Source organism: Marmota monax, unplaced genomic scaffold (genome assembly GCF_021218885.2).
Source record: "Marmota monax isolate L192 unplaced genomic scaffold, Marmota_monax_Labrador192_F-V1.1 WCK01_AAM20220418_F8-fsc00019, whole genome shotgun sequence".
NCBI classification, from domain to species: Eukaryota; Metazoa; Chordata; class Mammalia; order Rodentia; family Sciuridae; genus Marmota; species Marmota monax.
The window spans coordinates 17,644,428-17,669,646 of NW_026695242.1; the positions used below are offsets into that span (position 1 = coordinate 17,644,428).

At 38.3% G+C, this 25,219-nt stretch overlaps 1 protein-coding gene across 36 annotated transcripts in view; it reads left to right on the plus strand.

The window, feature by feature from the left end:
• Positions 1-25,219, plus strand: part of Ank3 (ankyrin 3) — a 639,364-nt gene that overhangs the window by 528,440 nt on the left and 85,705 nt on the right. For 15 of the 36 annotated variants that reach the window (XM_058577999.1, XM_058578003.1, XM_058578025.1 and 12 more), the window contains 3 exons: positions 4,620-4,673; positions 11,914-12,037; positions 16,492-16,594. In XM_058577999.1, the coding sequence (XP_058433982.1) occupies positions 4,620-4,673; positions 11,914-12,037; positions 16,492-16,594 (281 nt within the window). Of the gene's footprint in view, positions 1-4,619; positions 4,674-4,706; positions 10,651-11,913; positions 12,038-16,491; positions 16,595-25,219 lie in introns of those variants that run through there. The other 21 variants (XM_058578004.1, XM_058578008.1, XM_058578014.1 and 18 more) reach the window with 6 other exon arrangements.

Here is a 25,219-nt window from a genome sequence, read left to right on the forward strand (position 1 = left end):
TAGATCCTCATCCACTTTTCATCCCTCCTGTTCATATTAGTATCCTTACTACAGAGAGAAGAAAGGTAAACCCAGGGAATGTCAGAACTGAGAATGAATGGGCAGAGGGTGGGGCGGTGGGCAGACAGCTGGGAGCAGTGGAGGGGATCCTGATCACCTGGGCCAGAACCCCAATGAGGATGAGAACTGGGAAGAGACCCCACATGACTACCTTGAATGTGAATGTCCTTGGGGTATTGATTAGAAACAAAACCCACCAATAAATGGGTGTTTATTGCCTGGCTTTAGTCATGGACATTTGGGTATAAGAAAAGAGGTCAAGTCCTTGCCTACAAAATATACACATTGGCAGGGTGTGGTGGTGCATGCCTATGATCCCAACAAGGCAGGCTGAGGCAGGAGGATCACAAGTTTAAGGCCCTCAGCAACTTATGGAGAACTTACCTCAAATTTTTTAAAAGGGACTAGAGATGTAGCTCAGAGATAAAGTACCCTGGTTTGATCCCTAGCACGGAAAGAAAAACAAATCTGTCTGTCTCTCTTTTCCCCCAACTCCTCCCTCCCTCTCTCCATCCCTCTTTGAGCAAAGCGCCCCTGGTACCTTTTTTGGGGGGTGGGGAGGGTTGGGGGGGTACTGGGTATTGAATTCAGGTAGACTTAACTACTGAGCTACATCCCCAGTTTTGTTTTTAATTTTAAGACAGAGTCTTGCTAAGTTTCTGAGGCCAGCCTCAAATTTGCAATCCTCCTGCCTTAGCTGGAGTTACAGGAATATACGACCACACCTAGCTTCTGATACTTCTTTGAAAGTATCTACAAGGGAAGAATGAACAAGTTCCTGTACTGTACACAGTTTTATATACCTAGCTAATGAACAGCTGAGACAATGAGGTCTTGGTTTGGGTTGAAGCTAGATGATGAACTAAAGAAAAAAATAAACAGAAGAAACCCATTGCCAAGACACTGCTGCCTTGAATTTAGCTTCCTCATTTATCTGCTTGTTAGAACCAACATTTTAGTGCCTAATTTCACAGGACTAGTTTGTGGCCAGTCGATTCATTATCTAGTCTTCTTTACAAATGGCCTGGATTTTCAGTAATGGGAGCAGGGTGGATAATCTTGTCCTCCTTTCAACCTGTACTCTGTCCTTAGGTGCTTAAATGACCAAGTCAGGGGAATGTCTAATTCCACTTAGCTGACTAGAGTGAATTTCTACATCAGGGTTAAGAAGTAGTGATAAGAATATGAAAACAAATTGTAGTGTCTGTCTTAGCATTTATCTTTTTCTAGGTCTTTGAAAAGACGAACCCTGGATCCTTTTTATTTTCTGGGATGGGTTTGTTTATTAACCAAGATCACAGGGGACATTTTTCATTGCTACGTCTGGAAAAGTTCCAGCACTGAGTCACGCATGCTTACTTTAGAAACTAGCCAGGATTAAGGAGCAGTAAACGGCCATACACTTCTTTAAAAAGAGGCACATCCAGCCACAGTGAGCAGAATAATGTTTAGGAATGAAATTGAGTTTGCACTTTAAAAAAAAAAATTAATCTGACTATAATCATTAGTTCCATGGGATGACAGCGGTATGTCCTTTGAGAGGTGCCATTCAAATCCCATTCTTTTTTTGGCCACCTACACAGCCAGGGTCTAATGAGCATTGATAGCTGCGGGAAGGAAAGAAGACGGAAGCCGTGGTCCCACAGGGGTCCATGAATCTTAAAAGATAACATGATTCTTCAGTCTCCTACAAGTCACCTATCGCACTCGCGGCTCATTTAAACTTTTTCTAAACTTACCCCATAGTTATCACCTATTTTGAGAAGAAAAGCAGAATAGTATTATAGATCAGTCTTAATTTTATTTTGAAAGAACAAGGATTGCTGCAAGGAGATGATGGGAAATGAAGGGTTAAAGTGAAGTACCCTCCTCTTCTCATTCCTGAGGAGGGGAAAGGCCGAGTCAAGCACCCAGCAGGAGGGCAACTGCCATATTCTTTAGCTTGAGCCTGAGGCTGTCAGCTTTTCTCTGAGCCTGCTATCACACCAGAAGGTCCCTGAGTAGTGAACTGGGCTGTAGCTCCCCACAGTCTTCCAGCCTGATGCAGAAGTCCCTGGAACACAAGGGTCCTCTTGAAATTGATAGCACAGCTCCATCCTCCACCCTCCACACATCACCTCCTGCCTTTTATCACCTCTCAAAATCTTCACAGTAACCTTAGTTACCTAGGCTCCTGCTCTAAACTGCAAAACAAAAGGAGAAATACAGATCTGGAATCTAAGGAACTTTCTCTTTGACTTTAGGGTAGAATTTTTAGAATTAAATTTGAATGGATCAGGGCACTAATCCTACTGTATTCCTCTTCCTTCCTACTTCTATTTCCTTGCTTTTTTTGAGACTGAAAATACCAGAAGATCAAGGGAAAAGTCCTGTGAGCAAATATAGTCATTTGGATGCTCTGAGTTGAAAATTTATTGTCTAAATGTAGGATGAAAGAGATAAATCTTTCTACTGAGCTTTTGATTTAATGGAAAAAGTTCCTCTTAGAAGTTATCTATATTTTTGTGTCCCTTATTTGAACTTTCAGCAAGTAAAAACATGTTAGATCTTTTTTTTTTTTTAATATTTATTTCTTTTTTAGCTCTCGGCAGACACAACATCTTTGTTTGTATGTGGTGCTGAGGATCGAACCGGGCCGCACGCATGTCAGGCGAGCGCGCTACCACTTGAGCCACATCCCCAGCCCCATGTTAGATCTTATTTCTCATTATTAACTCCTTTTAAGGGGCTAATACCACACAGGGCTGCTTTAAAGATGGAAAGAAATAGCGTATATGAGGCATTTACACCAATAACTGGAGTAGAATCCAGTAAATGGCCCTTCCTCTTTTTGTGTCAGATGGATGCAACTGTCCTGCTTCCTGTTTTAGGATTAGAATTAGGGCAGGATAGCATAAGAGGATGGGGAAGAGCTTCGAGAGTGTGAATCTGCAGTTTTAAAAAAGAGTAAGTCAACAAAATAATTGCATTTCCATCCACTGATGGCCATATGTTGTGGTCACTGGGATGGCAGTTGTCCCTCTATAATCCAGTTCCAAGGGTCCTAAAGAAATGGTCCAACCAGCTCATTTATTTGCCTCTCACTTCAATGAAGCCACTGGCTTGCTATTCTCAGAACATCCCCATCCCTTCCCTTTTTTACTGTGTCCTCTTCTGGGAATAGCCAACTTCCCATTTTCACTCTCTCTACCTAGCTTAACTCGCACACCCTCCATCAGCCTCTACCCAATCTACTTGATCGAGCAGTCCATGGAGCTCCTGTAATAGTTTGTGGTTTCTCCTGCTGCTCTTCTGCCATGGTGGTGTAGTGGTTAAGAATTGGTTTCTGCAACCTGACTGGATGGGTTCCAACCTAGACTCTGCCCGTGACTTAACATGAGTTTTTTTTTTTTTCCTTTCTTTTTTTTTTTTAAGGGAATTTATTTATTTATTTGGTACTGGGGATTGAACCCAGGGGCACTTTACCACTGAGTTTCATCCCCAGTCCCTTTTATTTTTGTTTGGAGACAAGGTCTTGCTAAGTAGCTGAGGGTCTCACGGAGTCTGAGGCTGGCCTTGGACTTTCAATCCTCTTGCTTTGGCCTCCTGAGTTGCTGGGATTACAGGTGTGCACCACCACATCCTGCCAACATATGAGTTTTAAAGAGTCAGTTAACCTCTTTGAATATGTTTCCTCTTTGTCTATAAAAGGGGACTGAGAGTAATATAGGGTTGGGAATCAAATGAGTACATTAAAACATGCTTGGTCTGTCACTCAGCATTAAATACTACTAGTACAATGTTTGTTATCACGTGTGGCCTATTCTTTACTGGAGACTAAGTGCCTCAAAGGCAATAGTTGGCTATACTGTCTGAATATTTAAATTGGTTTGCAGACCAGCAACACTGCAGTCCCCTCAGAGTTGATTACATGTGCCAAAACTAAGGGCCTTCCCTAGACCTGTGGAGTTGTCATCTGCGGTTTAACAAGTATCCTAGCTGATATAAATAATGTGTATGTATTGGAATTTAGTTACTGAATTCCATGGCTGAAGCTGGTATTTTAATTATTCTGTTAATTCCCACCTGCAAAACAGATAATCCTGACAGTCAATACTACCATTAGGTAACTCTCATGTACTTGTAAAATTCTTTTAAACTAGTGATTCTCAAAGTGTGGTCCCTAGACCTGCAGCCTCAGAATGACTTGGGAATTTGTTAGGAATGCAAATTTTCAGATGATTCTGATGCACACCACAGCTTGAGAGCTATTGCTTTAGAACACAGGGAAGCTACCAGAAAGCACACATAAACAACATGCATCTCCTTCTCCTTGTCTTGTTACTTCCTTTTTTTCTGTTCCATCTCTTACAGAAGCAAGTAAGGTAGAATATCATAAAATCTTGCATTTCCTCTCCATGTTTACTAGACATCCACTGATACTGTTGCACATGTTAAGCTCTTCCTGACATGCTTATGTATGACATAATACTATCTCTGGTGGCCAGAACACACAGCCCATATGATTTATCTGCAGTCCCTGTATTTTGTTTTGTTAATTTTATTCATTTTTTGAATAGGTGATAGATGCACATGGTACAAAATTCCCAAGGTACGAGAGTGTACAGTGAAAAGTAAGTCTCCCTCCCCCTCCCTCCAGTAATATAGTTGTTCTTCAGAGGCAATCGCTGGTCTTTCAATCATCCCACACATTTGTTGAGCACCTACTATACACCAGGCACTATTCTGGGCACTGGATATGGAATCAAAACTTGCAAAATCCCTAAATCCAGCATGCGTCAGTAGTTAAACATAGGGATCTAGAGTCAAATCAACTGATTTTGAATCCCGTCTTCCCCACTTTCCCCCCACCACCATTACTATGGATTTAACCCAAGGCACTCTACCACTGAGCTACATCCCTAGCCTTCCCTAGGTCTGTGAAAACTGGTATTTTAATAATTTTGTGACAGGGACTCATTAAGTTGCCTAGGCTGTCCTTGATCTTGTGATCCTCCTACGTCAGCCTCCTGAGTAGCTGATCTTGGATCAGCTATTCTAAATGATCTTGGATTATTTATCCCGTCATTGCAAACTAGGTTTTCTTGATCTTGAAGTGAAGATAACAGTTCTATTTTATAAGGTTATGAGTATTAGATAACACATATGTTTATGTGTATTTATATGCTCCCCCACATTTATATGAAGCACCAAGAACAGTGCCCAGAACATAGTAAATGCTCAACAAATATTGGTGTTAATTATAATGATGTGATTGATCTCTTTCTCCTTTCCTATGATACAGACTAGAAATGATTAAATGATTTATTTTCTCCGTAATCTTCATTTCCTTTCTTTGCTATATAATCAAAAATCAATTTTTTAAAGAATAACAGTAAAATTAAGTTGTGTGAGTTTGATTATTAACTACTTCTGTATAGGACTATTTACTGAGTCCTATTAAGAAACCAACTAATACATCACTAGAGTATAGAGGTTGTTTTATTATTCTTTCCAATCTACCTTTTAAAAACCTCATGTAATTTGGAGGTTTTGTACTATAATTTCACCTTTTAATGTCACAAAATACATATTTGGGGAAGATTCTGCATTTCACAGGACAAGAATTAAGCACTTCTGAGCAAAATTTCTAATTATGTAGTTTGTTATATTAAGGAACTTTATGAATGAAGTCTCCAACCAGCTGGGAAAACACCTTTCATTCCTAGAAAAGCAACCAATTTTTTTTTTTTTGGCTCTTTGCTTTCTTTTTTTTTTCCCCCCAGGGGAATGGTCTTAAAGTAGAAAAAGATTAGAAGCAAATTACACGCAGAAAGGAAGGTAGGAGGGGAGAAAGAAAAAAGAACAACTCCTAGGGGAAAAAAAAAAACACTTATAAATATTAGGCTAAGAACTATTTCTTTATTTGTCATAAAAAAAGGATCATTAGAGGATATAGTGAAGATTGCCAGGAAGTTGGATGAAGTGTTTTATATCACTTACTGGACCATTTACATGAAATCTAAAAAGAAATGAGGGTAGACCTATTTGGTTCACAGCCCTTGATAATCATTTGGTTTATTTTTTCTTTCTCTCCTTTGTTCTTGATTTTATTTTGTATTGTTTTCCTATAGACAAAGTTTACAGGTCTATAAATGGTTAGTTACAGTACAGGAAATCTTTTCTCCTAGCCTAAGCACGAAATAACAGAGGAGTAGGAAAAGGGGGAGAGCTGAGAAATTGAAGTAAATGCCTCCATTGGGATTTTTACTATTGCTTAATGATGGGCTCAAGGTAGGTTTGAGGAGTTCTGCATTCTCTTTAAAGCATTTTCTATGTTCTGGTATATTATTGACATAAATGGATTAACAATAAGGACATCCGGCTCAATGAAAGTTTTGAAAGGCATGAAGTCAATACTAAATAGATGAGACCTTCTCTAAGGCACTGGCCACTGTACTTCTCCTGGTCTTTGTCTATACTAATCAAATAATGTGCTGGAAACCTAACTCTGATTTATTAGGGATGCATTAGGCAACTAGTGTGTGACCTCTTTGACTTACCTTTGGACCTTGTCATTTCTCATTTCTCTGTTTTGGTTACCTATTACAAAGTAATAACCCATTTCTAAACTAAGCATTAAATTTAATATTGTCCGATGGTGCTGTTGTTAACTGGGCTCAGCTGGACTCTTGAGATCTTTCAGGAGATTGCAGTGAGATTGCAGTCAGATTGCAACACAGGCAGCAGTAAGTAAGTATCCAAGATGCTGACTTTATTCAGAACTCTGGCACCTCTGCTAGGATGGCTAGAAAAGCTGAGGACTGGTTGGTTCTCTGTCCAAGAAATTTCTCCATGTTCCTGTCTCAAGCTTGTTTATAATATAGTAATATCATGGTAATCAGACTTCTTTCATTGAGCTGGCTTCCATCGGACAAGTGTTCTAAGATTCAGAGAGGACCTGTAAGGTCATAAGAAATCATTTTCCCTGAATTTTATTGTTCAAAACTCTAGCCACCCCAGATCCAAGTAAGGCCTATATGCAAGGACATGGGAAGAAGCAAACATGGGTCATTGCAGGTAGGTGTAGAAGGACATCTTTAAAGGCTACCCATACCCTCTTTGTCAAAAGGTAGTCAGACTTAACCTGTAACACAACTATTATTCCACTGCCCCAAACATATCTAGGAAACAGAAACCTACCTAGATACTTCTTGGATGGTGAACATATGTGGCTCTTGATAACATACATATTTTTAACTAAACATTTCTTCCATTGAATGAGTGTCATTTATGGAATTACATTGGCTGGCTTATACACACTTGTACCTGTTAGAAGACAGTACTAACCAAAATATTTTGGGGTTATATAGTGGATTAGAGACAGTTAACAAGTCACTCAGTACAATTCATCTCAATCCTTTCTAATCTATGCAATAGTAGTATCATAGCATACAATAATTATAGAATGTTTTGCTTATTGAAAGGAGTAAATTATTATTATTAATATTTGTGGTACTGGGAATTGAAGCTGGGGTGTTTTACCACTGAGCCATATCCCCAGCCCTTTTAATTTTTTAAGACAGGGTCTTGCTAAGTTGCCAAGACTGGCTTTGAATTTGCAATCCTCCTGCCTCAAGCCTGCCGAGTTGCTGTGCTTACAGGTGTGTACCACCATGCCTGACAATTTTATTGTCATTGTTCAATCATTCATTCATTCTATCAGCAAGTATTTTTGAATACCTATGATGAGACAGGCCTTGTATTAGTTGATTGAGTGAAGGGACAGTTTGCTGCTGTGGTCAGATTTTTCCTTTACCCATAGAAATAGAAGCAGCTTAAATGCTAATTATATGAATTCATGTGTTCATATATTTGGGCACAGGAGAAAGCTGTGTTATAGAACAATAGTCACAGTATTGATTAGGCCTGATCTTTGTGCATTATTTAATTCCCCAGAAAATCACAGTAGGGACAGCCATTTTATTCCAGTTTTGTAGAGTTTGAAACTCTGACTCAGAGTAGTTACATGGCATTTCAAAGGTCACCCAGTCAATAAGTGGTGGAACTTGGATTTGAACCCAGAGCACCGGCTGTGAAAAACTACATTAAAGTAATACTTTTGCATTAATCTTTACATTCCATATTTTTTAATACTTTATTTATTTTTATGTGGTGCTGAGGATCGAACCCAGTATCTCACACATGCTAGGCAAGCACTCCACCACTGAGCCACAACCCCAGCCCCATTTCATACTTTTAAAAGAAATATTTTTTACTATAATCAGGCTGTCTGTATTGATGTTTGGCCAAATATATTGATGTTTCTCACGGTCACCCCATCCAGGGCTGCTTTTGGTTTCATACTGACCATTCTGAAATTTAAGAAGGATGGGTAAAGAATAATGGAAACAACTTTCATTGAAACTTTACTGTATGCCAGTCATTACATTTAATTTGCAAAGAATGCTAAATTGCTGTGACTTGAAGATTTACAAAATAAAAATAAAACAAATGAACCTCTTATTAACCATCATGAATTCCAAAACTATGAAGGTATTTCAAATATGCCTGGTCCTGGAAAAAGATGATTTCTAGTCTCCAGGATCTCACCAGGCAACAGGAGAGAGTCAACAGGTGTTTTCACTGGCAGTACACTCTAACAAGGCACACCCACACTTAAAATGATGAGAGGAGATGGGAGGGATGCTAGGAAGAGGCAGAGATTGGAGAAATTAGCTGGAGAAGAGAGAGAGCAAGAGATTTCATCCAGAAAGTACACCCTGTGTAAAGGTTCAAAGTCTGAGTTTAAGAAATTCTAGGGACTGAAATAATGCTATAACAGGCAGGCAGGGTGGATGTGTCAGGGTGACCAGAGTCAAGGCTGGCCAAGAGCTCTGGAGGTTTGAATGAATGGTAGTCATTGAAAAAGGCTTTGCTAAGTAGTTTGGTTTATTTTTTAGATGTGAAAAACCAGATTAATGATCAGACATGACTCCTCTTAAACTGTGGCTTCCCTCTCTCTTTACAGAGATTGGAAATTATTCTTCTGCTTGGGAATGGTTTTCAATATGTACCAGACATTATAAAGGCTTCCCTTCTATTTCTGTATATTTACATTTGGTTACAATCAGGCTGATCAGATAAAAGCAGCAGCTGTCATATTTTAATATTGTGAGTCATTCATTTGTTCATTTACTCATTTACCCAGGAAAACCAAATTTGTTTGCCACCGCATCAGCTCTACAGATTCAAATTGCTGTACATTTAGGTAACATTCCAAGGGGGAGTACACGCATTATTATAAACCTCTGCCATAGGCAGCTTACTTCAAGACAGTTTTAAAACCCTTACTTTCCAGTCTAATTCTCCAGCTAGGTGGGTAGGGGCTGAAATGGCCTCTCCAGTGTACCCAAATAAAGAATGAAGAAACCCTGCTAATTTTTTCCTCATTGTCAGCATAAACAGGGTGGAGCCGCCTGGAAGGGAGGCCTTAAGTTCCAGCAAAGACACAAAGTAACAGCAAAGTGGCAGCCACACCTCTTAGGCACTGCCTCCTACCAAGGGGTGACAGTGACCTCTCCAGCCAACAGGACCCTCCCAAGGGATTGGCTCCCTCTCGCAGGACCTCTCAAGGAGGGAGAACCAGTAAGAGCTTCTAGTATTAAAGAGTTGAATTTGCATCACAAATAGAGCAGAACACCCAGCTGCTTTCCCCAGCACGTCTGGCTTCTGCTCTCTTCTTCAAACTCCTGATTTTAAAAAATACGGTGAGCAAAAGTGTGTTCTTCGGCGCGTCTTTGAGAGCTCTGCAAAAGCTGCTTCCGCGCCACAGTTTCACAATCTCAACTCAAGGGCAGGCCCTCCCTCTCTCCTTTTCTCCCCTCCTTCCACCTGACAGGGACCATAAATAACTGAGGCTCCTGGTGTTCCCAGCTAGGAACAAAGTTGAAAGTTTGCCTGGAGCTCCTGGCCACTCCCCACCAGGGCAACTTCTTTGTTTTCTTCTAATGTTTTTGCTCTCTACCTGAGTTGGCTGTTGCCTCATTCATATCTGAGAAGAGTCACCTCCTAATTAAATGCAGCACCTCGCGCTTTCTCCCAGCGTTTCCAGCGGTCTCAGTTACCCAGTTAGCTAGCCACTGAGCGCTGGTATCAAATTACGGAAAATCTACACCGGAGCAGTCCTCATATTTACATACAAATAACTCTTGGGCTTGCATTTATGTCACCATTCGGTCCTGCTAGAGGCTTGCCAGAAGAGTTCTTAATCCAATCAGAAGGCGCTTTAAAAGGATGTCTGCGGAGGGATCAAAAGGATCTTAATCTCAATTAAGTGTCGCCAGATTTTTTTTTTTTTCTGTCTGCAATTTTGAAAATCTTTGCACTCTGAGGAGCGGGAAAAAGATGTGTGATTCCTCAGTTGCCTACGAGGAGACCGAGATGCTGAGGGGAACTCGGCAGCCGTGGTGAAGAGAGTGGATCCAACCCAGGGATTGGTTTGCTTGGGCTGGTTTGGAGGTTGATTCTAAATCACTGCCTAAGAAATTCCTGGAAACATCAGGAAAACATTTGACCAGCCCAGCTTGGTGGAAATGGCTTTACCACAGAGTAAGAACTTTTTCTTTAAGTTGTACTTGGGATGTGCTGGTTTTGTTTCAGATGCAATGAATATGCAACTAGCCCAGCTGTAAATTGTTACTTAAAATAATCTCTTGGTACTGGATAGCAGTAGAAAGTTGATCTGTTTAGTTTTTTACATTTGCAAAAACAGTAGTTGACAGTGTATTTTTAGACCTGATTGGTAGTTTAAAAGCTGAGCTCTGGTGGTTTCCTGAATTTAAATGAATGGAAATTGTAAAGGGTGCTGAATGGAGTGGGAAAATAGGGCTGTGGCGGATGAATCACTTACCTTTGAGAAAACACAACATGCACACTTGGGGAATCTCTTTGGGCTAGCCAAGCTTGTGTCCAGAAAGGGAAAAAGGGTCTTAAAGAAAGAGAGTTTGCCTGTAAGTAGAAGGAACTTTTTCACAGCCTTAGCTACATTTTGAGAAGGATGGGAAACATCCCAGAGGGCAAAGACAATTGAAAAACCTGCCCTGTCACTCTTGGAATGTGGTTTTCTGTGTGAGGTCACGTTAGCCATGTGTAGCTAGTAAAACTATTTTATGTGATTAACTCTTTTAAGAACAATTTATATGGTCCTCCTTTCAAACTACGGGATACCCCCCCCCTCCCATTTTATCTCCGTAGAAGACAGAGTTGCTTTCCAAGTGGATTTCAAGCCCTGGGACAGCTTGTTTGTTAATTTGATAGGTTTAGAAACAGTTCAAAATTAATGTGTTCCAAAGTCCCCCAAATGAGCAGTTATAGCACACATAAATCACTTGCTAGTTACATAAGCCCCAAACTGAAATCCTGTGTGTGAGAGAACCTTTTTTTTTTTTTTTTAAAGCTTGTTCCCTTCCCACAAAAATTTTAAGTGCAGTAATGAGATAGCTCTCATTTTCCAATTCTTGTCTGTTCAAACAAGCTGCCCTCATCAAGGGTGAGCTGAGGAAAATTCTGACGCAAAAGATCCACCTTTCTGGGCAGCTGGGGCTCAAAAAGGTGGAGGATGGAGTTAGGAGTAATGTTTGTAAATTGGTACTTAACACTTGGAGATGGATACATTACTTAAATTTACTCTTGAAATTGTATACTAACCTCTACCTATGCTTTTCTTCTTCCTAAATGGCAGTTACAAAAATTATCCAGTGGCTAGGGGAAGATGGAAATGAGATAAGATGTGGGTTTTTTTTTTTTTTTCCTACAGCTGATATATACTCAAAAGGGAGCCTTCTGATTTTGTTTTGCTCTGTACATCTGCAGGTGAAGATGCGATGACAGGGGACACAGACAAATATCTTGGGCCCCAGGACCTTAAGGAATTGGGTGATGATTCCCTGCCTGCAGAGGGTTACATGGGCTTTAGTCTTGGAGCCCGTTCTGCCAGGTACTTGATTGTTGCTGTTTTTCATAGTTAAGTTAAAACAACCATGATTTGCCATAAACCCACATCATTTTCATTTTCCACATTATCCCAGAATGTACTCTTTGGATGAGGGTGTGAACTTGGTGAAATGTTCTCAAATACACATGCTCTGCTGTTTTCCTTTGTTTTTTCTCAGTCCTTAATTTCATGTGATTGGACATGTTAATTGTTTGTTCATCCGTTCCCACGTTTTGTAGTCATGCTTCAAGCATAGTAACAAATGAGCTCACTGATACAAGAGAACCAATCCAGGTCAAATGTTTCAAAATTAAATTTTATTCCATATTGAAATAAAATCTTAATTGCAAATAAGCAAGAAATATGTGTATAGGTTGGTTATACTTCTTTGTGACTACAAGAATCAATTTATGATTGAGACTTCAAAGACAGCATCCTTGAAAAAAAGTATATTTATCGAAATTATCAAGTTATCTCTTCCAAACTATTTCATTAGTTTGTTCGTAAAGGGACTTGTTAGTATAGCAATGACTTACCAGAAGTCACAGACAGGAATAGTGGTAAATTCAGTTCTTAAAACTGAAGCGTAAAACTTTTGTATGTGGAAAACCTTGACTCAAACTTTTCTTACACTATTTGAAAGAAACAGGACCTTGTCCCGAATTTGGAGACTTCTTTTCCCCTGGTGTGGATTAACAGCCTGTTTGCTGACAGTCAAGTTATTTTAAAGCTAATAATTAAACCTTCTAAGCCAGAGCCCTAAGGACATTTTCCTATAGTTTAAGAATCTGTTGTAAAAAGTTTCATTGTCTAATAGTAAATGGCACTTCCCACAAAGTAAACCTTGGAGTTTATTCTCAGTGTGGTTGGTGTGGCCAGTGCAGATATTGAATTGATTTTCTTCGAGCTAGTCTTTTTAAAATAGAATTTTGAACTCATATAACTTAGTAGAACTTTGTCTCTGTAAATATATATTTAAAAGGCCTTAAACTCAGTTGTAACAGGTGTCATTAACAAGAAGAAAAGCAGCTTTAAAAATATACACTATTTTAGATAATCACAGAGAGCAACAAATTACAGTTGAAAAATATGCAGAATCATAAAGGATCTCAGGATTCTTTGTATCTTGTTCTGTAGCTTTTATAATGCAATAATTAGGAGCCTTCTCTTCCTCACATTTTGTGAATCAATCACTAGTATGTAGAAAGTTATAGCAACTGACATCCAGTGAAATATGAAACCAGAATATTGTCTCCTATAATTTTTTTCTGAAGGTAATTCCAGGCCTTTCCACTTCTAATTTTGATTGCACCATTATTCGTTGCTATTATATGTAAGTCATTTTTATTTTTGACATTGGCAACTCATGTTATGCTCAGAGGCAAATATTTTTTAAAGAACGTTAAGTATAATTAAGCAAAGTATTCTGAGTGTAACATTTTAAAAGGAATACGTTAAATGTGTAACTCATTCAACCATAACATTTTTTTCTTTTTTCCCCTGTCTGATTTTTTGCATTCTATTTCTCCTGGTTTTTTTCTAAAAATGCTTTTAAAATAGTCCCAAGATAAGGTAAGATGACATGGCGCTTTTATGGTGTTTCTCTGCCCTCCCTGGCTCATTTTCTCATTTTTATTTTCTTCAATGTTGTGCTGTGTTGTGCTGCGATGTGCTGCGATGTGCCCCCTTTTTTTTTTCTGCTCAGCTTTAGACAATCAGTTTTGTGACTCTGAGAAAATTAGCAAGAAAGTAAGTGCATACAAAGAAATAAGTGACCGACCGAATACTTAAGGAATTTTTCTCCCTTAACAAATTTTGTGTAGTGCATGAAGTAACTGAAAGAGTTTCGCTAAATTTAAAGAAAAAGTCTTGATTTGAAAAGCTGTTTGTTTGCTGGTTGCTGTTTTATTTGAGTTGTGCTAGATATACTAGTATAATTTTAGAATTCCAAGGCATGTTTTTCTAACACTTCCCATATTTAACACTTAGGGATGGCTACAAATAATATTGTCAACCTTAGTTTAAAACTAATGCTTTCCAGACCCCTAAGAAATAATCAATAATTTTAATACCCCAAATTACTTCGTTGTATTAAGGATTCAGAGTGAAGCTTCATGGATTTAATGGGTTCCATCTGTCTAATGTAAGTTGGTCAGGAATGATCAGGAATCAGAACTAGGACTTCCTGTTCCCAGTTCTGTGCTCTGTTCTGCAGTTGCCACTCATATAATAAACTAAATGGAGGAAAGAATGTTGAAAAACTATCAACAAATCTTAGATATATTTAAAAACTGGAATTAAAATGAATTTGTGATCTATTTTAAAACTTTTAGTATTTGTACACATTATATAATAAAACTGTTTCAGGTGCCACCATTGTTAATATGTCATGCAGTGGAAATTATAATTTGAAGAAAGAGTGTCCAATGCAGAGAGCACAGCTTCTAGTGCTTCTAAATCATATCAGTGAGCAAGATGGAATATTACCATGAGTACATAAAAGGTGCACTAATAATGCAGCCACTAGCCTCATGTGGCTGTTTAAATTCAGATTAGTTAAAAATCCATTTTCAGCCATACTAGCCAATTATGTGCTCAATAGCCACATGTGACCAGTGGCCAATGATACTAGACCACACAGATTTAGCACATCTCCAGCATAACACAAAATTCAATTGGACATTGTTGAGTTAGGAATAATTCCTACTTTTACGAAGCTTCTTCCGTATTTGAAAGAAGTTAAGAGACTGGAGACAGGAGTAACAGAAAGAAAGAGTTGCAACTGAAACAAAGGAAAGGAAGAGCTATGGGTGACATGATATGACTGGGCACAGAGGGCCTGGCCGTCCAAATGGTTAGAGTCATGTGGTTTACTGGACAACTGCTCCTCTGAGGGATAATGCTTATTCAGTGTGTATTTGCTGAATACACTAAATAATGACTGTGGAACAATGATATTTTTGAATAGGGGATCAGTCTGAGATTCTCATCACCACTAAGGCTCTAATCCTAGAATGTATACCTAGCCATTTGTGTAGGCACGTAGAACAATGCCTATAATATCTCAGAGGTCTCTGTTTCAGATAATCTTTAGAATAGTAGGCAGTGAGGAAAAGAAATCATTTCATGCAAAGCGAGAAATCATTCCTTATTTACCTCTTATTTGCTCTTTCCCCTGTCATACACAAGGCAAGGACAGAGCCAATGTTTGGCTGATTCAGCTGGTAAAGATACAATAAACAATATTTAGATTGACAGTTTATTAATTATACAGGTAGTGAAAAGAAGAAATTTTCCCATAGTTTTGTCTCTATATGGATAAGGACACCAAAACCAAGGGGGCTAGATGTCTAGTTTGGGGATACCCCATTGCTAAAGAGACAGTTCTTGACTTCAGCTAAGCAGTTTTGTATTCTGCAATGCTATTCTAAGAAGGACAAGACAGGAAGCCTCATGCCTCATTAGATAGGTGAGGTAATGAAAAACTGTCTTATTACAGCCTGCCAGGTAAGACAGGGAGGTAAGTAGGAGATGACCTCAGTTCCTCTTAAATCCCCATCCTCTCTGTTCCTGAAGGATCACAAGGCATTAATCCAAGACCCAGATTAATTGTAATCTCAATCTTGGCATGATTTATGTGGATATATGCAAAGTCATCAACATGACAAGACAGCTGTGCTCCTCCAGTGCCTTACTTTACAGATCAGTGTGGTGAGTGGTACTTCAGGGCATTAGAGGGAGCTGCACTCTGAGAAGTTCAAAGATTACATGGAGGGCTTGAGAAAGATTTGAAAGGAGAGCAATAAAAGGAATGAGGAAAAAAAGAGTCGAACCAAGGGGAAAAAAAAAGTATTTGCAGGAAGGATAGACTAATCATGCAAGGAAATTAAGTGTTTCCTAAAGGCCAGAAAGATGATAAAGATGTCAGACAGGTATATTAATAACACTCTTCCTTCTTGATGTTTTCCATGAGTAGCAACTACAAACCAGAGCTCTCCCATGTATGGTTCCCAAAGACTTATAAATAGATGCATTCACAGCAGACATAATTCCAGTCAATAGCGCAAAGTAAGCAGACATGAACCAGAAAGACAGGAAACTCTAAAATGCAGTCTAATCCTAAAAAAAAAAAAAAACAACTGTCAATTACCCAGAGGTTCTTCTAAGTGTTCTGTTGGTTCAGCTGTATGGTGAAACATCCAAAGTTTTCATGCATTTCATCTTCTCACAGAGTTAATACCAATTGGCCTAATTTTAAACAAAACCTGATCGTGAGTTTGTGTATGGTAAAGACATTGACTCAAACATAGTTTTATTTTTGATGATGTCCTTTCAAGGAAAGCATTTGTCGATATTTTTAGCCATCTTGCTTGTTCCTAAAGTTGCATGCATTAATTTTCTTTTATTCATCTCATCATCATCTACCACTGTTGAATGGTTAACTGTAAATACAACAGCCTCCGCTCCTTCAGTTCGGATAGGTCTTACACCTTGAACAGAAGCTCCTATGCACGGGACAGCATGATGATTGAAGAACTTCTTGTGCCATCCAAAGAGCAGGTATGCGGTCTTCTTAAAATATTCTTTGTTTTTTAAACTTACATTTGTATGACTGAATCAAGCCAATTTCTCTAACCAAAACCATATTTTTCTGTATGTTTGACTTTGTATTTGTAAACCTTCTGGTATTAATCAATTGAAGAAGAGAATCAGTTGTACAATCAGAAATAACATACCTCTTTTCTGCAGGTGAGTCCCTCAGATTCCACTGAGGGGAACTCAAAGACCAAAACGTATAGATACCTTTCTCATCTCTAAGGCAAATCTATTTTAAATTTTTTGAGAGACAGTTGATAATAATTGTTAGCCAGAGTTGCTAAAATTATTCACATGAAGGTTTTATTTTGTTGTATAAACTATGTATATATGTTAGGACTGTTTTTAATAAATACTTAAAGATTAGATTTGTCATGTTTTTGAACATGTTTCAAACTTGCCTGTGATGGACCTTCTCAAGATAGATGTTTTGCTTTCTCCCAGAATCTCTGCTGGGATTCATTGGGTGTTTATGATATTTCTTCTTTCCATAATTATAGTTAAATACATACTAGGTTGATATAAGAAGTTCCAGCAACATAGTTTTATTGCATTTGAACTCAGGATGATTCTAAAATAATTTCTAGATATCCACAATACCTGGTTTTAAATGTGCACACTCATCTGATGAGTGAAAAACTATTTGGATCATGAAACTAATTTTAAGATGGTTTATAATATTTCAGCAATGTAAATAATTGGTGAAATCATGTGAAACTTATTTATTCACTGCACAACCAAGGTCAATAGAAGCTGATGAGCAAGTGATAGTCATTTATGCCCAAGGTAGAAGTTAAGCAATGAGTATCTTTGACTTTTAGAACTCCTACATGTCTGGAGATGCTGATGCCAGACACACAGGTGTGCATTGTATTTCACAGGGACCTACAATGAATATTACTTTGTACTCTCTAGAACATCTTATCAAGCAGACCTTAAAGAGGTGAATACAGAGGCTATTCAGTAATTGGTCAAAAAACAAAAACTTTTGTAAAATGATTATAGGTGCAATAATATGTCATGGGTCTAAGTGGGTGTCTCAAATAATGAAGCTAAGCTCTTGGATACAAGGCATTGCCAGTTATTAGCAGAGATTCTCTGAAAAACTTTCATCTTGGTTGGTTATTATAGTCTGGTAACCTGCTCTGTTCATAATCCCAACTGAAATGAGATGTTAGTAGATATGTGATGACACAATTGTTAAAATACTTATTATTCTCCATACTCTAAGAAAGAAAAGCTTTCAATGCTTATAAAATTACAGGTGGAAGAAAACTCCTTGGGTATCAGTGACAGTTTGCTCTTATCTAAAATCTGTACTGGAGGATTCCTGATCAAATGTAATTATGGTTGATATTCCTGCATGTATATTTGTTTTAGAGCAAGGGCCTGAAGTTGGAACTACCACATCCACCATTACCGTGACCTCACCATTATCATCTCTACCACCACCAGCACCACCACTGCTTTTACCATAGTTATCCTCCTCCTAACTTCTGAACATCAACATTAGAATAAAATATACAAGTTACAAGGCCAGAAATGGGCTTCTGAGGATTCTCACAGCATTGCCCATGAGCTTTTACTAAGATGTGCTTACTCACGTAGAATGAGGGGGCAGCATTTACTCAGAACTAAAGATTTGTGGAAAATACAAGACAAGGAGAACTTCTGAGGCAATACTCATGTTCTTTGGCTCAGTTTTTTGCTGCTTCAATTATAGAAACATCTGAGTAGACATCATAAATGCTTCTGTAGACCAGACAGTAAAGCACAGAATTTGTTTACTTTTAAAAGAAAAATTCAAGTTCAAAGCTATAGAAACAGGAAGTTGTTTTCTTGGCCACAGCATGCCCCTCCATGGATTGATCGGCCTCCTTTGTGGACCCTGCATGTTTAGTGAGCATGTGACATTTTTTCAGGACAACACAAATTCATGACAAATTGATAAGAGATTTGGGGGAAAAAAAAGAAGATACAGTCCTAAACACATTTTAGGGCCACCTGGGAATGTTTGAAAGTGTAATGGATACACACACATCAATCTATACACACCACTAGGAAATTGTTAACTTACCTTTACCAATTTATATAATACTATACCAATTTATATACTGAAGTTTTCAGGAATGATGAAATTATTAAGTCAGCTATTTATCTTAAATGACTCATTGAGAGAGAAAGAGAGCACATGCACACATACAAATATGGCGAGATATTGTTGAATAGTTGAATCTAGGTTTAGGGGTGATGAATATTGTTTTCTTCCCTTATTTTTTTCCCCTTCTCTGTTTGTGGTAATGGGGATTGAATCCAGGGGCATTCTATCAACTGAGCTACATTAGTGCCCATTTTTAATTTTTGTGACAGGATCTGGCTAAGTTACCTGGGCTTGAGATCCTCCTGCCTCAGTCACCCGAGTTACTGGGATTACAGGCATGTGCTTCTGTGCCCAGCAATTCTTTACAGGTTTTTTTTTTTTTTTCAAGTTTTTGTACAAACACCTTAAAAATAAAAACTCGAGGAAAAACAAATTCTGAAAGACATGTTAACTTTAGTTGCTAGTGTCTTGCTTATGTGGAGGATGGGGAAAAGGCTTATTTTTAGAAAGACTGTAAGAACGGAGAATCTTGTTATACTGTGCATAACCAATAAGAAGCATTTACTTTAGAAGTGCCTTGAAACACTTTCAACTAGAACTAAATGACAAAAAAAAAAAATTAATCTACATCTTTCATGCCTCTAACTGAATTTATACATTTCAAAATGTTGTTTCTTCAGAGTAGTAATTTTGTTGAAAAGCAAGAAAAAAGTCTTAAATATTTGGGATTTTTAAAGCAATGATATATGACTGTCAGATTGAAAACTACCCAATCATTGCCTAGTTGCTTTGACAAGTAAAGTTGGAAAATGAATTAAAAATTAACTCTCTATGTGCTTTTCTTTTTTTCAACAAGAAGATACTTGCCTCTTCATTATTTTGTTGACTTAACCATTTTACATATTAACTATAGTTACAGTACAGTTGAAACCCAGGATAATTAGTATAAGACTGTCACACTGTTCCTAGGATCCTGTGTTGGGTAAAGGGAGAAGGTAAATATATTCCCATTCCCTGTGGGGCCTTTCATAACTAGTCTGTAAAACACTTCATTCATCACTGGATATGTGAGAGTAGAGTCTTTTTTTTTTTTAATTGTGATATTGGGTTATCTATGAACTCTCTACTCTTTTACCTTTCCTTTGCCTGTTAATCCAGAGTCACCTGGAGATAGGTTCCGAGATGTGCCTTTGTTGGAACCACTAGCTGCAGCAACTCTGACTGGAAGCTTTATGTACAGTGCTCCCTCTGTATCCTCTATACTCCAACCAACAGTAATTCAAAAATATTCAGAGAAAAATGCATTTGTACTGAATGTGTATATTCATATATTCATATAATATATTCATATATATATTCATATAATATGCTGGAGGAGGTACACAGGTCATGTCAAATCCTTTACCAATTTATATACAAGACTTCCATGTCTACAGAATTGGGTATTTGTAGAGGGGTGGGTCTTAGAGCTCCTTCCCAGCAATACCAAGGGATGACCATATTGGTTATTCAGCACCTAATGTATTTGTTTTATGAGCTCAGCTATTTGTGTATCAGGTTGTTTTAGGGCAATCTATGTGCTTGGAAACATTTCTTTCCAAATAGGAATTAATAAAGAAAAGGGATAAGTCTAAACTGAAGCCTTGTTGTCTAGGATGACTGTGGTATATTGGTGCTTTCATTTCTTCTGACATAGTTATTGAAAGCAACTGTCTGGGTGGCTTATGTAATCACTGTGTATAGTCCAGATTACCCAGGCCTCATTACAGAAATGGAGTGTGTTGATGAGATGCCTTAAGTGTCGGGAGATGTAATGGCAAGGATGCTTAGACAGTGGTGAAAACAGCACATTTTGAGCTCTTCCTATGGACCAGGAGCTATCCTGTTTTACCAGTATTAACTTGTTTATATTTCACAACAACCCTATGAGATGATTCCTTTGTTCCATTAAAGAGAGGAAGAAATAGAAGTCAGAGAACTTATATAATTCACATTAGGGAACACAGCTTGCAAGTAGCAGAGTCCTTGACCATGTGGTTCCAGGTTGCCTCCTTTTTGAACATTGTATGGTCTTTATTACTCAGGGTGAGAAAAAGCCAGTAAAGAGCCCAAGGATTTACTGTCTGTCCTCCAAGGTCTTACATTTGCTAGTTTTCTTAATATGGATGCAGTACCACTATCTTGGTCCATTTTTTTTAGCATGAAGGATTATATTTAGACACATGAGTTCTTCACTATGCTTATTTCTAATTCTAATAAATTATTATTTAATGTGCTTCTCAAAGAACTGACAGACTATAACGTAATCAACAACAGATTATGAAAAGTACAAAGAGCTTAGAATCATGGCATGTAAGGCATAGTGAGAAGAGTAGAAATATTTGACCTTGATGGAGAAAGCATGATAATAGTTTACAAATATTTACCAGGTCAATCAATTAATTTTACTTTGTTTGAATGACCTAGAAGTAGTTGTAAGACCAAAGGGTATATACTGTAGACATAAATATTTAATTCAGTAGGATTTCTGATATAGTTACTCACAGCTAGGAGAAAAGCAGAAGACACTTCTGAGTGTGGGTTCCCTTTCCTGCATACTCCTGACTGGCTTTCTGCATACACTCCTTTTTTTTGGCAGTAGCAGTTAGGATCTGATGGTCTAATCACTAATCATCCCCAGCTGGTGCTCAGTCAGTGTAATTTAAAAGGGGTAGAAATTCTTCCTCTCCTCCATGGATGCAGCCTAAACCTGACCATTCAGGGAACCCCTTTCTCTGGAGTACAGTGATTACTTTAGAGTATAACGTAAAGTTAAGTTTCCAATCTAGTGAGAAACTCAAATTTGAAACTTTTGAGAAAGAAGCATTAGGGAAGCTGAAGCTATAAGGATGAAATAAGCTCAAAGCTGCTGGGAGAGCTATGGCTGGGTTCAGCCATGCCTTAAGTCAGCACCACCCAGACTTTCTTGCCAGCAATTTCAGTCTTCCCCCACCCGCCAGTTTAAGTCCAGTTTTTGTCCTCCCTGGTACGATAGCTGTTGGTGGTGGTCAAATCCGGCATAAACAACCCCTCATCAATGGCAAAATAGAAATTCTTCTAGCATCTTAAAGTGGCATACAACCTTAAGGTCCTACTGTATATTTTCTCTCTAGAAATAAATCTAATTAACAAAATAAAAAGGGAATGAGCTATAACTTAACAGAATAGCTATAAACTTTGATATTTCCAAGCCAAAAAAAAAAAAAAATTTAGGAAGGATTCTCTTGCCAATTAATCATTGTAAATTAAAGGCCTTCTATTTTCCTACAGTTCTGTTGATTTACCGGAAGCACATCTATAAAGATAAATATGGCTTCTGCTTGGCTCTGCTGCCTCCCTCTGAAGAGACTGCTTTCCTTTCACAGACTTCTCTTTTTCCACATGGTTTCTAACGAAGGGACAAGTGGCAGACCTTCAAATAGTGACCGATTTAGAAAGTTTAACTCACTGCACAGTTGTGTTTGCTGTTTGAATGTTGACTGTGGGGATGATTCTGTTAGTGATCTAGGAGACCTCACAATAGCCACCATACACATGCGGGCAGCTGCCACGTCTTTCACCCCATAACTCTTTTCATTTATCTCACAGCCTGGGATTCTGGTTCCTTTAAATGAGACTTGGTCTTTTTTGAAGCTAAGGATGATTTCATATAAATAAGTCACATAATGTGCTAGGCACTACTTGATATATTACCAAGTAGTTTGCAAATTGGTGGCTTCTTCAGTTTGCGGAAACTGCATAATTGCTTTTTCAAGAACCTAGGCATTTTCAGCGATTTCAGTAATAGAAAAGGAAGAGAATACCTAATCCAAAAGTCTGGCTGTGCTCCTAGTCAGGTTTTCCTCTGCTTCTCACCCTATTGCACTCCTCCACCCCCAGTAGCGCATTCATTTTCCTATTTCTTTACTTAGACTAATTCAAGGGGAGCTGAGAAATGTGCATGGTGGCATAAGGTAGCCATCCTCAGATTAAAGATTTGCTAGAGATAGTCCCCAGGAAGATAAATACCTTTGACTAGTGACATTTAATATGCTGCTTTCTCCCTTCCAAGTGCTTTGCCAGCATTACTCAGGTGATCCATTCAACACCTCGGAAGATTGGTCAGCAAGATTACAAGATTTTTTTTTTTAAGATAGGTTAGTGTTTTGAATTACTTAAGGTAGTATAATATATGTAGATGCTTTGAGCTGGAGGTTGACACACTCAGCTTCTGTAATGACCTTGATTCACCTTCTTTTGTTGAAGTTCATAGCTCAATTATACAGAAATGAATTATATTTAGAAATCCCAAAGAACCAAACATCACTTTGCTGTTCACTATAGTTTATGTGGTCATCTCAAAATAAGTCTTAAAGGCAATGATTGATTTTAGGAAAATAAATACTTTGAGGGGGAGGAAGACCAGTTTTCCTCATTAAAGTAAGCCTTTAATTTTTATTTTGTTGCTTGAATTGCGTTTTATTTTATAGAATCCATTCCTTACAAGAATGTTTCAAAGGAGTTGCGCTGGATGTCTAAACCTGCCTGCTATCTTTTTGGGTAGCAGTTTGCCATTTCAGTTAATATCCATGATAGATCACAATATTCGTAGTATTTAGTGCAGTGCCTTCCACAGCGTCTTACTAAATGGGCCATCTCCTTTCAGGCTTCCTGCCACCATTTTAGGATTGCCCCTTTACAAACAGGAAGAATGGAACCAAGAGAAGTATCTAATTGTTCAGTGTCACACAGGTATTAGTAGGGAGAGCTGAGAATAGAACTTTAGTCTCCCAGATGCTTCAGCCAGATCTCCTGCTGATTATTAGGCAAGAGAGCCACTCTATTATGCAGAGTGTGACAGATCTTAGTAAAGCATACCAGCTAAAGGAAGAGTCCTTCTTCAGACAACTGTTTCACACACCAACAGCACTGCCATTACTATTTTTAATTCCAGAGAGTTGCTTTGACTGTCCCTCTGGTCTGAAAAGGTATAGTATCCTAAACATGTACATAAAGGGATACAGTGTTTATTAATGTAAGAAATAAATCATCTTGCTGGACTATTTAGCTTAGTGGGACAGTGCTTGTCTAGTGTGCACAAGGCCCTGGGTTTGATCCCTAGCACCACATCCCCCACCAAAAGGCAATTATTAAAATGTAGGAGTATTAGATTATTATTATCTGTTTGTGTTTGCATAGTAATGTAGAATTTCAAATCATGTTCATATTACTTGAATTAATCCATTATCACAGTGAATAGGTGCAGTTAATATTATCTACTCATTACCCTAGTGCAAAAATGGAAGTTTTTAACCTGCTATTCCCTGGGCTAAGAGGTCCCACGGCCTGAGTCAAATCTACTATCTCTTTTTCTTTATGTAGGGAAACTGACACCCACAGGGTGGAGTTATCCTTGACAAGCCTTTGCTTTCTGGGGCCTCCAGATTGGTTATGTCATCTAGCTGTCACTCAGCTCAGTCGGGTTTATGGTTTTCCAGATTAGATGCACCAAGGCTTGCATGTGACCTGTTGTTGTGAGGTTATTGGATTCTGTTAGCATCAGCCTGTCAAGGCCACTGGTTGATTTGCACGACCACCTTTGGCTGGCTCCCATAGGTGGCAGAGTTGAAGACAAGGAGGTTGCAGATTCAGTCCTGAACTATAACTGGTGTCATCCCACACTGAGGGTTGACAGCAGCCTGGAGAGCTTCCTAATATTGGAGCTAATTAGATTTTCTTTTTCTTTTTTCTTTTTTCCTTTAAAAACTCTTTCCTGCTCCTGCCTCATTCTTCTGAGCCTAGACATTTATTTCCAGACCTGGGCATTTGGGTGTGCCCTTGTTTCTAAGGCCAGCGTGTACTTGCTCTCCTCTTTCCTCTGATGAATAGGGCTAGTGAGAAACTATTTTTGGAAAGTATTAAGCTCTTGGAGACAGTGATATCATCATTAGTCAGGCTTTGGACTCTATTGAATAATATGTATTTTGGTTTTAATAGTATCCTTAACATCACTTCCAAGATGGAAAATGATGTGCATATTCATATTACTTTTGACATGGACATATTAGTAAATCAGTGTGACCTTTTCTTCAAGATAGTATGCTAGGTATTGACTCTGTGTTGCCAAGTTTTGAAGTCTCTCTGAATCTCAAATTTCCTCTTTTGTAAAATGAGCATAATATTTCACCTAGGTCTAATAGGACTTAAAGAACATATGGATGGTAAAGACCTAGCCCAGTCCTTGTCATTGAGTTGATGCCAGTAAGTTGTGGTAGTACTCTTCAAGAAGGAATTTAAACATTTTTTGAATCAATAAGTAAGACCTTGGTTTTTATAAGATGCCTTCCTATAACTGAATGCACCCTGTAAGTTTGCTGTCATCATCCTGTGTACATAACTGTAAAGGCCCCAGTGTTGGGTTGGAAGAGGTTTTGCTTTGCTGTTTCCCCCACAAATTATCATAACAAAGA